Source organism: Phyllostomus hastatus, unplaced genomic scaffold, assembly GCF_019186645.2.
Source record: "Phyllostomus hastatus isolate PE091 unplaced genomic scaffold, TTU_PhHast_1.1 phas_scaffold_78, whole genome shotgun sequence".
Classification (NCBI taxonomy): domain Eukaryota; kingdom Metazoa; phylum Chordata; class Mammalia; order Chiroptera; family Phyllostomidae; genus Phyllostomus; species Phyllostomus hastatus.
In genome coordinates this window covers 73,763,629-73,777,145 of record NW_025334041.1, presented here as the reverse complement: position 1 = coordinate 73,777,145, position 13,517 = coordinate 73,763,629, and the positions used below count along the sequence as shown (strand labels likewise).

Below are 13,517 nucleotides of genomic sequence, written 5' to 3'. Positions count from 1 at the left end.
CAAATTTGTTGTCATATACATATTCATAGCAATGTCTTATGGTCCTTTATATTTCTGTGGTATCAGTTGTAATGTCTTCTCTTCTATTCCATTTATTTGAGTATTCTTTTTTTCTTACTCTAGCTAAAATTTTGTCATCTGTGTTTATCTTTTCAAAAAACCAGCTCTTTGAAACTAAGATAAGTTTGTTGTAGCTTTCTAGTTTCATGCCATTGTGGTTGGAAAGATACATGGTATAATTTCAGTCTTCTTAAATTTCCAAGACTTGTTTTGTGGCCTCTCATATGATCTACCCTTGAGAATGTTTCATGTGAACTTGTAAAGAATTTGCATGCTGCTGCTGTTGGATGATCTTTTCTATTTTTCTAGTCTTTATTTTACTTGCCTCCATACTGATCTTTGTTATTTCCTGTCTTCTACTAACTTGGGATTTAACTTGTTCTTTTTCCAGCTCCTTGATGTGTACATTGTTTATTTGAAATCTTTCTATTTCTTAATATATGCATTTATTGCTATAAACTTCTGTCTCAGAGCTGCTTTTGCAGCATTCTATAGGTTTCGGTATGCTGTGTTGTCATGTTACACTGTTTCAAGTCATTTTTTACATTTCTCTTTGATTTCCTCTTTGACCCATTGGTTGTTCAGGAACTTGTTGTTTAGTTTCCACATGCTTGTAAATTTTCCAGGCTTCCTATTATTGATTTCCAGCTTCATACCATTGTGGTTGGAAAAGATACATGGTATGACTTCAATCTTCTTAAATTTCCTAAGGCTCGTTTTGTGGCCTTCCGTATGATCTCTCTTTGGGAATGTCCCAGGGTGCACTTCCCAAGAATGTGCACGCTGCTGCTGTTGGATGCAAAGTTCAAAGTTGCAGCTTATCACAGGGCTCACAATTTCTATGCAAACAACCCCCTGGAGATTTCCTCACCTCCAAGCCAAGGCAGCCTTAAAACACTTCACCAAAATAGCTTCTTCAGATTTTCCTGGAACGTTTCTCTCTATAGGTGTTGTATACAGCCCATGGGGTTAAAAAGAGGTAAGAAACCAGACTGTCCTCTCCATCTTAAATCACCCCATCCACTTCACCAGCTACTGCACAAACATCTTCTTCCTCTTCTACCATCTGAGAACATAAGCTCTGACAGAAATCAGTCTTCAGCCTCTGGAGATCCATCTGCTTTCCCAAAAAGGCCAGGAATGTATATAGATGTGTGACCCAACTTCAGGAAGAATGCCCATGGTACTCGTGATATTTATGTCTTTGGAGAATATTTAAGTTCTAAGGAAATATAAAGAGTTATATTTTGTCACTCAAATGGAAATTTGAGTTTACATGGGTTTTGTGATTTTTTCCTATGTCTCCATCTCTCCTTTTCTTTATTCATTTTCTATCCCCCCATATCCTGCTTAGTCACTGCATCAAGAATTACTAATAGGAGGACAACATAAGGAATTTATATCTGAAAATTAAATAGTGTATTTGGTTTATGACACTTTAAAGGTGGAAGTTTCTAAATTTGAAGATTTGGAAGAAGTCAGTGCTGAGGTGAAGCTCAAGCAATTGCTCTGGGACTCTTTGCAGGAGTGGGATCAGCTCCAGGAAGAATGGTTAAAGGTAAGAAATGAAAAGGCCTCCATTCTTAGATCATTTTGGTTTTAATTAAATTTAAAGTTCTAATAGTATCTATCATAATGTTTAACAATCTGGTATATTTTTAATTTCAGTAAAATATGCTGTGTTATAATTTTATGAAAAATAAAGAAGCTTAAAGAGTTTTCTGATAACCACCAGAGATTAGAACAACAGCTTCCAAAGTGGGATGAATTCGCCATAGGAATGCACAGAGAGACCCATTAGGGGCCAGAAAGAAAATGTTGAATCTGGAAACAAATGAAAGTTTTACAAATTTTCTATAGCCTTCAGTCAATATGATCATCTTACATGTCAATATATGTGTACACATATGTTTATATAACTGAGAAATATATTTATAGATATATGCATATTTGGGGGGCACCTTTAAATCATTTATATTAAAGGGGTACATAATCTAATAATAGGAAAATACTAGGTGAGAAATTTCTAGTTAGCAAGAGTAAAAATTAACTATTTATATCTCCTTACAAGGTTTGGCCCTCAGGAATAATTTACAGGAATACTGCATGTGACGATGGGGACCAGCTCATGAAAGGCATGACCAAGCGATGCCTGATAAGCCACTGGCAATCTCAATAAGTAAAGCCGTTTCTGAAAGTAGAGAGTTGACTTGGATTAACTATTTAACTACTGGAAAATCCAAGTAAAGTAAAAATTTCAAGCTTGTGTTTTATCATGTCTTAACTTCTTCTTTTCCCCTAATTTTCATAGTCCAAATTTGACTGCCTGGATCCAGATGTCCTAAATACTCAAGTTTCTAAATATGCCAAATTTGTGACTCAGTTGGAAAAGGGCTTGCCACCCAACAATGTAGTGCCCCAGCTAAAATATAAGGTGGAAAAAATGAGAGAAATGGTAAGTTTGGTCAAAATTATTTCTCAAACTTTTGTCAGTAAGTTACTGCTTGATGCTAGTGATACCAGCGTTGAGAACTGTTCCCTGTTTAAATGAGTCAGCTTTTCAGAGAGAGGAAAGAGTAGATGAATTCAATTTTTGCCAAGCACAGACTGCATTCCTGTCTTCAGCTGGCTGAACCATGCAGCTGAATACCTTGGTTAGAAGAGGCATTCAGAGCAACAGTTTCCCAGGTGGTAGGGGAACTAACACAGGAGTGGGTTGTAGGTGTGCCAAGACACTGATCCACTCAGCCATAGACAGCCGGAGGGGGCTAGGGCAGCCTTGCCCATTCACACCTCTGCACCAAACAAACAGGCCAGTTTTCAAGGTGTGTTATGATGTGAGGAAGGCTGGGAAGCCCAGCAGAAGGTGTGCAGGACTGGCTCTTTGAAAACAATCACTGCTTGAAATGCACCAGCACTTGAAATGGGAAGGAAAGGAGAAATGGTTTTTATCTTTTTAATCAGTTTTTTATTTTTTAAAAAGGGATAAAGGACTAAAAGAAGATGTGGGTAGAAACAGTAAGCAAAGCTTCAGGGACAATGAGAAACAAATGTTCCCCACTGAAATGAGCGTTTTTGCAGTTTTTTCTCCTATAGCCTTATGAGACCTCGTCAAAATGGTTTTCAAAAGTTACTTAAGTCAGCTTCATTCTTCCTTATTGCCTTAAGGGTGCTTATAACATACTGTTGTAAACAAGTTCCCTTGTCACAGTCTGCAACCCATCTTTTGTTCCTTAGAAATCCTGGTTGTTGTTTTTTTAACTTGCGTACAGTAAAAGTCATTTTTTGTGGTATACAGTTTTATGGGGTTTTACAACTGGGAGGAGTCATATAACCAAAACAACAATACTGTTCAGAATAGTTCATCACCCCCGCTCCAAATTCCCTTACGTTGTCCCTTTGTAGTCAGCTCTGCCTTCCACCCCAACCCCAGGCAACTGTTTTCTGTTTTCTGTCTCTGTAGTGTTTCCTTTTCCAGAATGACAAAAATGGACTAACACAACATGGAACGTTTGGGGTCTGGCATCATTCACTTAGAAAGATGCATATAAGATATATCTATGCACTCATACCTAGTAAATACATAGCATACTCTTATAACTCAAAAACAAATGGACAAAAACTCTTTAAAATGAGCAAAGGAGTTCATAGACATCTGCCCAAAGAAGATACATGAAAAGGTGCTGAACATCATTAGTCACCAGGGGAATACACATCAATGCCACAATAAGGTACCACTTTGCTCCCACCAGGATGGCTGTGTTCAGAAAAACAGATTATAGGTGAGGATCTGGAGAAATTGGAACCTTCATGTGTTTCTGTTGAGATTATAAGGTGGTACTGCCTCTTTGGAAGATAGTCTGGTAGTTTCTCAAATGTTAAACATAAAGTTAACATATTACCAAGTCATTCCACTCCTAGGGTATATACCTAAGAAAATGAAAAACATACATTCACACAAAACCTCATATATGAATTTCATAGAGCTTCATTCATAATAGCCAAAAGTGGCTATTCATCAAATAATGTTCATCAACCAATAAATGAATGAATGAATGAACAAAATATAATATATCTGTATCATGGAATATGATTCAGCAATAAAAATGAATAAAGTACTAATATATGCTAAGGCATAGATGAAACTTGAAAATGTTATCTAAGTGAAAGAAGCCAGCCACACAAAAACTACATAGCATATGATGTCAATGATATGAAATGGTTAGGATAGAGAAGCTCATAGAGAGAGGAAGTAGGTTAGTGGTTACCAGTCACTGTGGAGAAAGAGTAGAGGATAGTGATGGTTAATGAGTGTGGGTTTCCTTTGGGAGTAATGTAAATTAGATGGTGGTGGTAGTTGTACAACTCTGTGAATTAGAATATTTTTTAAATATTTCTTTATACACAAATTTTTATCAATGAGTAGTATCCCATTATGTAGATTACCACGGTTTATCTAATGTTTGTGCTAACATAATGTATCTTATCTTTACTTATATTATAAACACACCAAATTGTAATTATTTTTGTTTTATGTGATCTTTTAAGACAATACAAATGGAAGTAAAATAAAATTTATTTTACCTTTATTGCATTTCCAATGCTCTTTATTTCTTTGTATGAATTCTGACTCAGAGCATATTCACTCTGCCTGAAGAACTTCCATTGATATTTTTATATGGCATGCTAACAATTAATTCCCTAAGTTTTTGTTTAGAAAAAGTTATTTTTTTTATTTTGAGTGGTATTTTCATGGGATATATAATTCTGAGTTGACAGGTTTTGTTTGTTTTCAGAAATTTAAAAGTAGCCTTTCATTATTTTCTTGCTTGTATGGTTTCTGACAAGAAGTCAGCTGCAGTTCTTTTTCTTGTTCTTCTGGAGATAAATGTTTTTTTGTTGAGGGATGGCTGCCTTCAGGATTTTATCTTTGTCTTGATTTTTACAAGTTTGTAATGTGATGTGCCTAGATGTATGTTGGTGGGGTTTGGTTTTTTTTTGTCATTGTTGTTATTTGTGATTTGTATTTATACTGATTGGTGTTCTCTGAATTTCTTGGATCTCTGGTTTGCCTTGTCTTTAATTTAGGAAAAAAAATGCAATCATTATCTCTTCAAATATCTCTTGTGCTCTGTTTTCTCTCTTATCCTTCTGGGTTTCTATTACATGTGTTTCAGGCCATCTAATATTCTGTCATTGCTCTTGCATATTCTGTTATGATTTTGTAGTGAGGGGAGGGTACACTAATTTTTCTCTTTGTATGTCAGTTTGGGAAGTTTCTACTCATTTATCTTCAAGTTAACTGATTCTTTGGCTGTGTCAAGTTCATCAAAGGCATTCCTTATCTTTTTTTTAGATTTTATTTATTTGTTTTTAGAGAGCAAAGGGAGGGAGAAACAGAGAGAGAGAAACATCAATGTGCAGTTGCTGGGGGCTGTGGCCTGCAGCCCAGGCATGTGCCCTGAGTGGGAATTGAACCTGCAATACTTTGGTTTGCAGCCCGAGCTCAATCCACTGAGCTACGCCAGCCAGGGTAGCATTCTTTATCTTTATTACTATCTTTTATTTCTATCATCTGTTTAATTTTTTATTATAGTTTCCATCTTCCTATTAACATGTCCCATCTGATCTTGCATTCTATCTTTTCTATACAAAACCATTAACATATTAATCACAATCACTTCAAGTTTCTTGTCTGTTAATTCTAACACATGTGTCATATATGAGTCTGGTTCTGATTATTCTTGGTCTCTTGGATATTTGTCTTGCCCTTTAATATACTTCTTAAATTTTGGTTATAAACCCAACATTTTATATTTTATGTAATATAATAAATAATGCCTTTCTTTCCACTTGACTTTTTGTGTGGCATGTTATGTTATATCTAGTTATGAACTGGGGTAGATTTGAGGTTTGATGTTCCTATAGCTACCCTCAGTATACCATAGCCTTTAAATTGTTCTAAACACCATGTGTTTAGGGTTTGGGCTGATTTTCCAAAGATCATTGTTTCAATTTGTTTCCCCCGACCTTATGTCCTCCCTTTGTGTTGTGCCCAGAGAGAATCTGTCTCTTGCAACTTTCCATTCTGTATACCAGTGTTTTTTTCACTCAGTAGTTGTTAGGTTGGTAGTAGAAACGCGGAGGGGCATTCCCTGATATTCTGATTAAGTCTCTGTATTAACAAGGCATTCCATCCCTTGTTCTCAGAACTGTTACCTTCACAGGCATTCCTTCCCCTCCTCCAAATGTAGTGATGAGCCTAAAATATATTTCTCTCTGTCCCTTTCCAGTGGGTTTGCTTTTTTTTTATCTTCTGTTTCTCCAGATATATACAAACACCTACAATGAGTTATCACCGATACCTTGGTTGAGAGTTTTTGTTGCCAGCTTCTCAGACATTAAGTCTTTTGCAGATAGGAGAGATTGGTTGGTTAGTTACAAAAGTGGCTGCTCTTTCCTCCCCCTGCCAGCACCATAAAGGTGGTTTTCTTAGGAGCCTCCTCTATCTTTTCTATGCACATCTCTATATTTGTAGTGCCCAGGTACTTTGCATTCTCATGCTAAGTACCCTACAGTCAGTCCTCAGCAATTTATATTTTAAGTTTAGTTGTCTTCCTACTCACTTAAATGGCAACTCAAGATATCTGTCCCAGATAATCAAATTCTCGGGTTCTGTTTCTTGTTGTAGAGAAAACTGTGGGTACCTGTCTGTCACCAGATTTTCAGTTAGTTGATTGCCTTTCAACTTAGGTTTCTTATGGGTTCAATACAGGTCATTAAATTGCAGTTTGTTCAGTTTTTTGTTGTTATAAGAGTATAAGTGGTGTTCTTTACAGATCTCTACATTCTTGAATTAATATCTATGCTCTGAAGACTAAAAGCATGGTGCCTCTGAGAGTGTTTGTCTTCCAGCTTCCAGTTATTGTTGACTTGAGGAACCCAACTTTGAAGCCTAGACATTGGACAGCCATTGAACATACAGTGGATGCCACTCTAGTAGACCTTGAAACTCCATTGACCTTAGAGAGGCTCTCCGAGTTGCATGTTTTTGACTTTGCTGAAGAAATCCAGGACATTTCTGGACAGGCTTCTGGAGAAGCTGCCTTAGAAACAATTCTTAAAAAGGTAAATCTAAAAAACATATTCTTAAGATCAGGTAATGTAAAGGTTTTCATGCCACCAACTTTTGGTTTATCTGGATAGATTTTCAACATTGCAGCCTTCACCCTCTCATTATCAGGCGTCCTTCTGCTGTTTTCTTACATTTGTTATCATTATCATTATAATTATACATTATAAATATCTTCTTTCTACTTAGCTTATAGCCCAATATAAACCTAATGACAACAAAGTTTGAAATTTGCATTCTTATACCAAAGAATATCTTTTATATCAAAATACATTATCTTTCAAACTCCCAGAGAACTAACTGTGTGAAATGCTTCAAAACACATTGAGAAGACTTCTCTACTTAGAATACTTACATTTTTACCCTAAAAATTTACACATTCCTATCAATCACCTGTATAAAAAGATTTTTTTTAATTAAAGCATAAAGTGATAAGAAATACACATTAAAGTATCACGTTATTCATATAATCATTTGTCAATGAAATTCAGTAAATCAGTGTCATTTAACTGAGAAAATGATTGTAAGAATTTTAAAAGCAGTAAAAGAGAAGAATGGGATTATTATGGACTTCTTAAAATAATTTTTTAAAATTTCTCAATTACAGTTGACATACATTATTATATTAGTTTCAGGTGTACTCCCCAGAGATTAGACATTATATAACTTACTAAGTGATCATCCCAATAAGTTGCACCCATCTGATACCAAACACTGTTATTAGAATATTGTTGACTACATTCCCTATGCTGTTACATCCCCATGGCTATTCTGTAATGACCAGTTTGTACTTCTTAACTCCCTCACTTTTTATACCCAACCCTCACCCCTTCTGATCTGGCAACCATAGATATGTTCTCTGTATCGATAAGTCTGTTTTTATTCTGCTTGTTCATTTTGTTTCTCTAGATTGAGTTCATAGATATGTATTTATTATCATTTTGTTGCTCATATTTTTTATCTTTTTCATCTTCTTCTTCTTAAAGAAGACCCTTTAACATTTCATATAACACTGGTTTGGTGGTGATGAATTCCAGCTTTTTTTCTTGTCTGGGAAGCTCTTTATTTATTTCATTTCACATGAACTTATTAAATACCTGAACACAAATTAACTTAATATTCCAAGATTTGAATTATTTCTAAGGTGGAAGATTCTTGGAAAACAACTGAATTTGTCGTTCTCCCTCACCGTGACACCAAAGATGTATTTATCTTAGGCGGCACAGATGACATACAGGTAGGTAACTGGATTACTAAAATTTATGGTGAAGGTTCTGGCCAGACCTAGTCCTGAATCTCTTATGGGAGATTATGATGAACAAATGAAATATGAGAGTTACTAAATAAGAAAAATTTAATTGGGAAGGCAGAATATGAGTATGAATAATTGACAAAAATGCTTATGCATGAAATATTTAGCAAAGCAATAAAAATGGCATATATATGTAAGAGTATAATCTTTAGTTGATAACTGGTGGGGAATTTAGAAAAGCAAAGAGATCGTTAATGGCAGAAGTGATCAAAGAATCCTTCCTTGATCAGCTAAGTCATGCTGGACTTTAAAGGGTGAAAAGAATTTGATAGACATAGATGAGAATAAAGGACATTTCAAACCATTTAAATGAGGCAAAGAGCCCTGGCTAGTGTGACTCAGTGGACTGAGTGACAAAACGGAAGGTCAGCCTTCAAAACGGAAGGTCATGGGTTCGATTCCCTGTCAGGGCACATGCCTGGTTTGTGGGCCAGGTCCCCAGTAGGGATCGCTTGAGAGGCAACCACACTCTGATCTTTCTCTCCCTCTCTTTCTCCTCCCCTTCCCCTCTGTTTATAAATAAATAAATAAAACCTTTTTAAAAATAAGGCAAAGAAACATTAATGAGTGTATTGGGTTTATAGCACATTAAGAAACTAAATTCACTTGATTTTTTTTGAGATTAGGAATATATATCCATGCTCTATGAATAACAAAAGAAGGTAAGTGTAACCTGTGTGTTGGAATATTCTTAGTGACTTAAAATCCAAAGACACATTTATTTAGCAAAGACATCTAGTTCTTATAGCTCAATTTAAAAAGCAAAGTGATGCATACTCTGACCAGTGGGGTCTATGTGTTGTGGATGCAGCAAACAAATTCACACGGACTGCAGAAGTCCTGTGGAGAAAAAGGGATGGCAAGGCCACTCTCTGAGTGAGAGAGGGCCCTGACCCTTGCCTGGACAGGCTTTTATTGCTTTTCTGTGCACATTACATCAAAGATGGTCCTCATTTCCTATGCTCAGGTTCATTTTAGGTGATTACCTTTTACAGATAACAAAGGAAAGGATGTTGCTGGTTACTGCAAAAAAAAGGATGTTGCAAATGCAAGGGGGAAAGTGGTTGAACTGGTTACACTCCATCTTTGGGAGGTTTAGCACAGACTTGAGGAAGTTACTTTAAAGATATGCAGTAAGCATTTGCTGCCTCAGTTAGGGTGAGGGGGTTTTAGCAAAAGCAAGCCTCAAAGCAGCCCAGGTACAATGCAGGCCAGGTTCCCCATGGGAAAGCCAATCTGTGGACCCAGCTCCTGTGTGCCACCTTGCTCCCGCTAACTTCCTGAATCAGGGGCTGGGCTACATTCACCACTGCCATGAGGATTGGTTCCCTATAGCAAAGCCCTAGTCTGTAGGGTGTATCCAGGCCAGAAGTGGAGATGAAATGGCTTTGCCAGGTATAGGTTGGCAGAGCAAAATCATATGTCAGTCTGGGCAGTGCATGGGAGAGTAGATTCAAGGTGAAAATCAGTCAGTATAAGGCCAAGTGATGCTAGGCAGTGGAGCCTCTGCTCTCAAGAAGTTTATAATTTAAATAGAGCAATTGAAATCCTTTAGATTACTAGACACTTTTTTAAAAAATGCATATGTTCAGTGAGGGTTGCTACAGTGTAAGATGAAGGAGGGATGGGAGGTGGAGGAAAAGCTGTCTATAATTGTTCAGAGCTTGACATGAGTGAATTCAATTCCCCTCTTCCTGAAGATACTTGAAGGGAAGTGATGTTTCCTTGGATAAAAGAGACAGCTAATTGTGCTGTCTTTTGCTAGTTTTGAGTCCTTTTGAGAAATAAAGGCCTGGATGACCAAATAGTGTAAAGAAGTTAGCAGATACTCTAAAGTAAGGGGAGAGACAGGGGTGTTGAACAAAACAAAAATTTGTGCTATACATAATTACAGAAACAACTGAGATTTGGTAGTAAGGCATCCTTTATGACATTTCAGAGAACATGACACTGGGTTGTAAGCCACAGAAGCCATAGTAAATGGGATACAGAGGGGAATTGTGTGGGGAGGAACCAGTAGGAAGAGCTAAGCTATTCATTCAAGAAGCTGGATTCAAATGGACTCTTGGGACTAAATATCTATAATTAACTTTGACAGCACAAACATATGATGTTGCATTATTTTCTCTTTTTTTTCTTTAAAGGTCCTTCTTGATGACAGTACCATCAACATTGCAACCATTGCCTCATCACGTTATGTTGGTCCACTGAAAACTCGAGTGGATGACTGGCAGAAACAACTTGCTTTATTTAATCAAACACTGGTGAGTAAGGAAAAGTTCAGTTCAGGAACTCAGAGAACTGGAGAGCCACTGGACCTTAGAAATCAGTTGTTCGGTCATTTAAATATTGTGTAGTTTAGCTGTAATATTTAATTGATGATGTCTATGTTCAGAATGTAAGGAAAATGCAAATATACTGAGCTCTTCTTTACAAGATTATCCCATCGCCTTTTATTAGTCATAATTGCTGTGAAATAAAATACCACAAACTCAGTGACATAAAACAATATACATTTATTACACCCCAGTCTCTGTGGGTGTACAATAGTTCAGTTGTGGCTTAACTGGGACTCCTATGTAAGGTCTCACCAGGGTTACATGAAGAGGTGCTCCAGAACTGGGCTCTCATCAGAGGTTCAGCTAAGGAGGGATCCACTTTTAAGCTCACTCAGGTTGTTGGCAGAAATTATTTCCTTGCAGCTCTTGGACTACAGCCTTTAATTTCTTGCTAGCTGTCATCTGGAGGCCATCCTCAACTCCTACATGTCGTCCACAGTTGCTTCTTTGTTTTTTCCAATGTGGACTTTCCACAACATGATGACTTGCTTCCTCAATCTAGCAAGGAAGAGAAAGACTTCAGCAGGACTAGTGTACACATAATTGTGTGCATTCTGTTAGCTTTGCCATGGTCTACATGGCTGGAAGCAAATACCCAACACTCAAGGGGAGAGGATCACGTAAGGGTGAGGACACCAGATCCTGGGGGGCACCTTAAGAGTCTGGCCACAACACCCTCATCCTTACTGGAAAAGTAAGGAGTGAGAGGATCCTCACTCACTGTTGCTTGTAGTCTTCTTGGTAGCTTTCCTTGTGGCACATACCTCCTTTTTATTTGATTCTACCTCCGATTATCCCACAGCAAAGCAGAGACTCACACCAACCTCACTTTGTTCCCATCCAATCTCTTTCTTAGACTTCATATTTTTAAATTGATTTAATTACATTTACGTTTCTATACATTCTAATATGAAGATTTATCTGTGAAATAATAAATACACTAGTAGGAAAAGAAAATTTATTCCAACTTTGTTTCATAGAGATCTTTTTCAGGAGTTTCTCCACTTTAACACTTTATAAACTGACCCCTGTCCAGCCTTCTGTACTGATGGCTGAGCCTTATGATCACAAAGTCTATAAACCAAAGAAAATGACATGTTTTTGTAGGGGATCCTTAAAAGAATTCAGTGCTGAGTAGTGGAGACTTCTCAGAGAATAGAAGGTGTGAGAGCTGAGATAAAGCAGAGAGTGACTGTGACATTAAGGCTTATGTGTAACCCCCAAACCCAGAGCAAGGAGTGAGAAACTTTTCCGTGGCACCTGGGCAGGAGACAGAAAAGGGTGAGGTCTAGACTTTGGTTCTGACACTGCATTTCTGGTTTCTTTGGCAACAGTGATTGTCTCTTATTGTCACAAGCAGGTTTTACATTTTTGATTAAAGAAAATGAATCATATTTCTTTTTTTAAAAAGGAGAGAGGAAAAAATATACATGTAATTAATAACATTGAAAAATTGTTCTTGATAACTTTTTATACAGGTTGAGGCAAAAATATGTTTATAGTTCATAAGGAAAAATAATACAAAAATTAATAAATAATTCAAGAATAAACTGTTTCATGTAGTCACAACTGAAAACCTACCTTTGTGGGACTCTGTATTTGGAAATTGTCACTAAACTCACCACTTCTCAGCTCTGCATTTCTTTAAATAAGTACCTTGTTGCTGGCCCCCTACCCCTAAATGTCTCCTGTGGGCATATTAATTCTCTTTCCCTGGGTCCATTCTGATTACCACACAGCAGATTCATTATAACTCTACTCAGTAGAAAATGGGTTGAAATCAGGCTGAGGTGAGTCTTGGACCCTTTAAGGAGATTTTATTCCAATGGACCTGTAAGAAGACCCCAAAGGGAAAAAAGATACAGTGAATCTCCACATAATTACTTTTAATGTAATTGAATGTTTCAAATTTGGGGTTAAAATTCGATAATGTCCATGTTTTTCTCCTAGGAGGAGTGGCTGAACTGCCAGAGAAACTGGCTCTACCTAGAGAGTATTTTTAATGCTCCAGATATTCAGAGGCAGTTGCCTGCAGAGGCCAAGATGTTCCTTCAGGTGGATAAGTCCTGGAAAGAGATCATGAGGAAGGTGAACCGGCTGCCGAATGCTCTTCGAGCAGCTACTCAGCCAGGTATGACACAAAATGTTAAAAACGAACAAAAAGACTTTACAGTCATTTGAAGTGATTGCCACCTGTAAGAATCTGATAGTATGTGCTGCACTCACCCTCCCTTCCAGTCAGCACTTTTTACAAGAAGAACCTACTTTTTTTGGCTGTCTTCACAATATGGGGTTGCTGCCACAGAGTGTCAGCCATGCTTCCATTTCACAATTGTGACCACATGATGCAACAGTAACCTTCCACTGACCCATTCTGCTAAAGATCCCACAAACTTAACACCATAAAAATTTCTATACCTGTTCTAGTTTACTCATTAAATCCTGTTAAATATACTACCACCAATTATAATTCTAATCTCAATGTTGAAATGCATCTTCATAAGTTCCATTTCTAGGGTTATAGAATTAAAGTTCTCTGAGGCACAGACATGGCTGTTGAACTTCATGTTTGCATCGATCGAAGCCGCTGCAAGCTTGCTGATTCTGTGAAGGGCAGCACATAACCTATCAGGGTAAATACCCCCAGACAGCTTCCCTGCCAAGTAGTGGTAGC

General features: G+C 37.2%; 1 protein-coding gene across 1 annotated transcript in view; it reads left to right on the top strand.

Annotated features, from left to right (window-relative positions):
• Positions 1–13,517, top strand: part of DNAH6 (dynein axonemal heavy chain 6) — a 247,493-nt gene that overhangs the window by 61,487 nt on the left and 172,489 nt on the right. The window contains exons 16-21 of the mRNA XM_045828050.1: positions 1,505–1,618; positions 2,372–2,515; positions 6,976–7,188; positions 8,337–8,429; positions 10,649–10,768; positions 12,794–12,974. Of these exons, the coding sequence (XP_045684006.1) occupies positions 1,505–1,618; positions 2,372–2,515; positions 6,976–7,188; positions 8,337–8,429; positions 10,649–10,768; positions 12,794–12,974 (865 nt within the window). The remainder of the gene's footprint in view (positions 1–1,504; positions 1,619–2,371; positions 2,516–6,975; positions 7,189–8,336; positions 8,430–10,648; positions 10,769–12,793; positions 12,975–13,517) is intronic.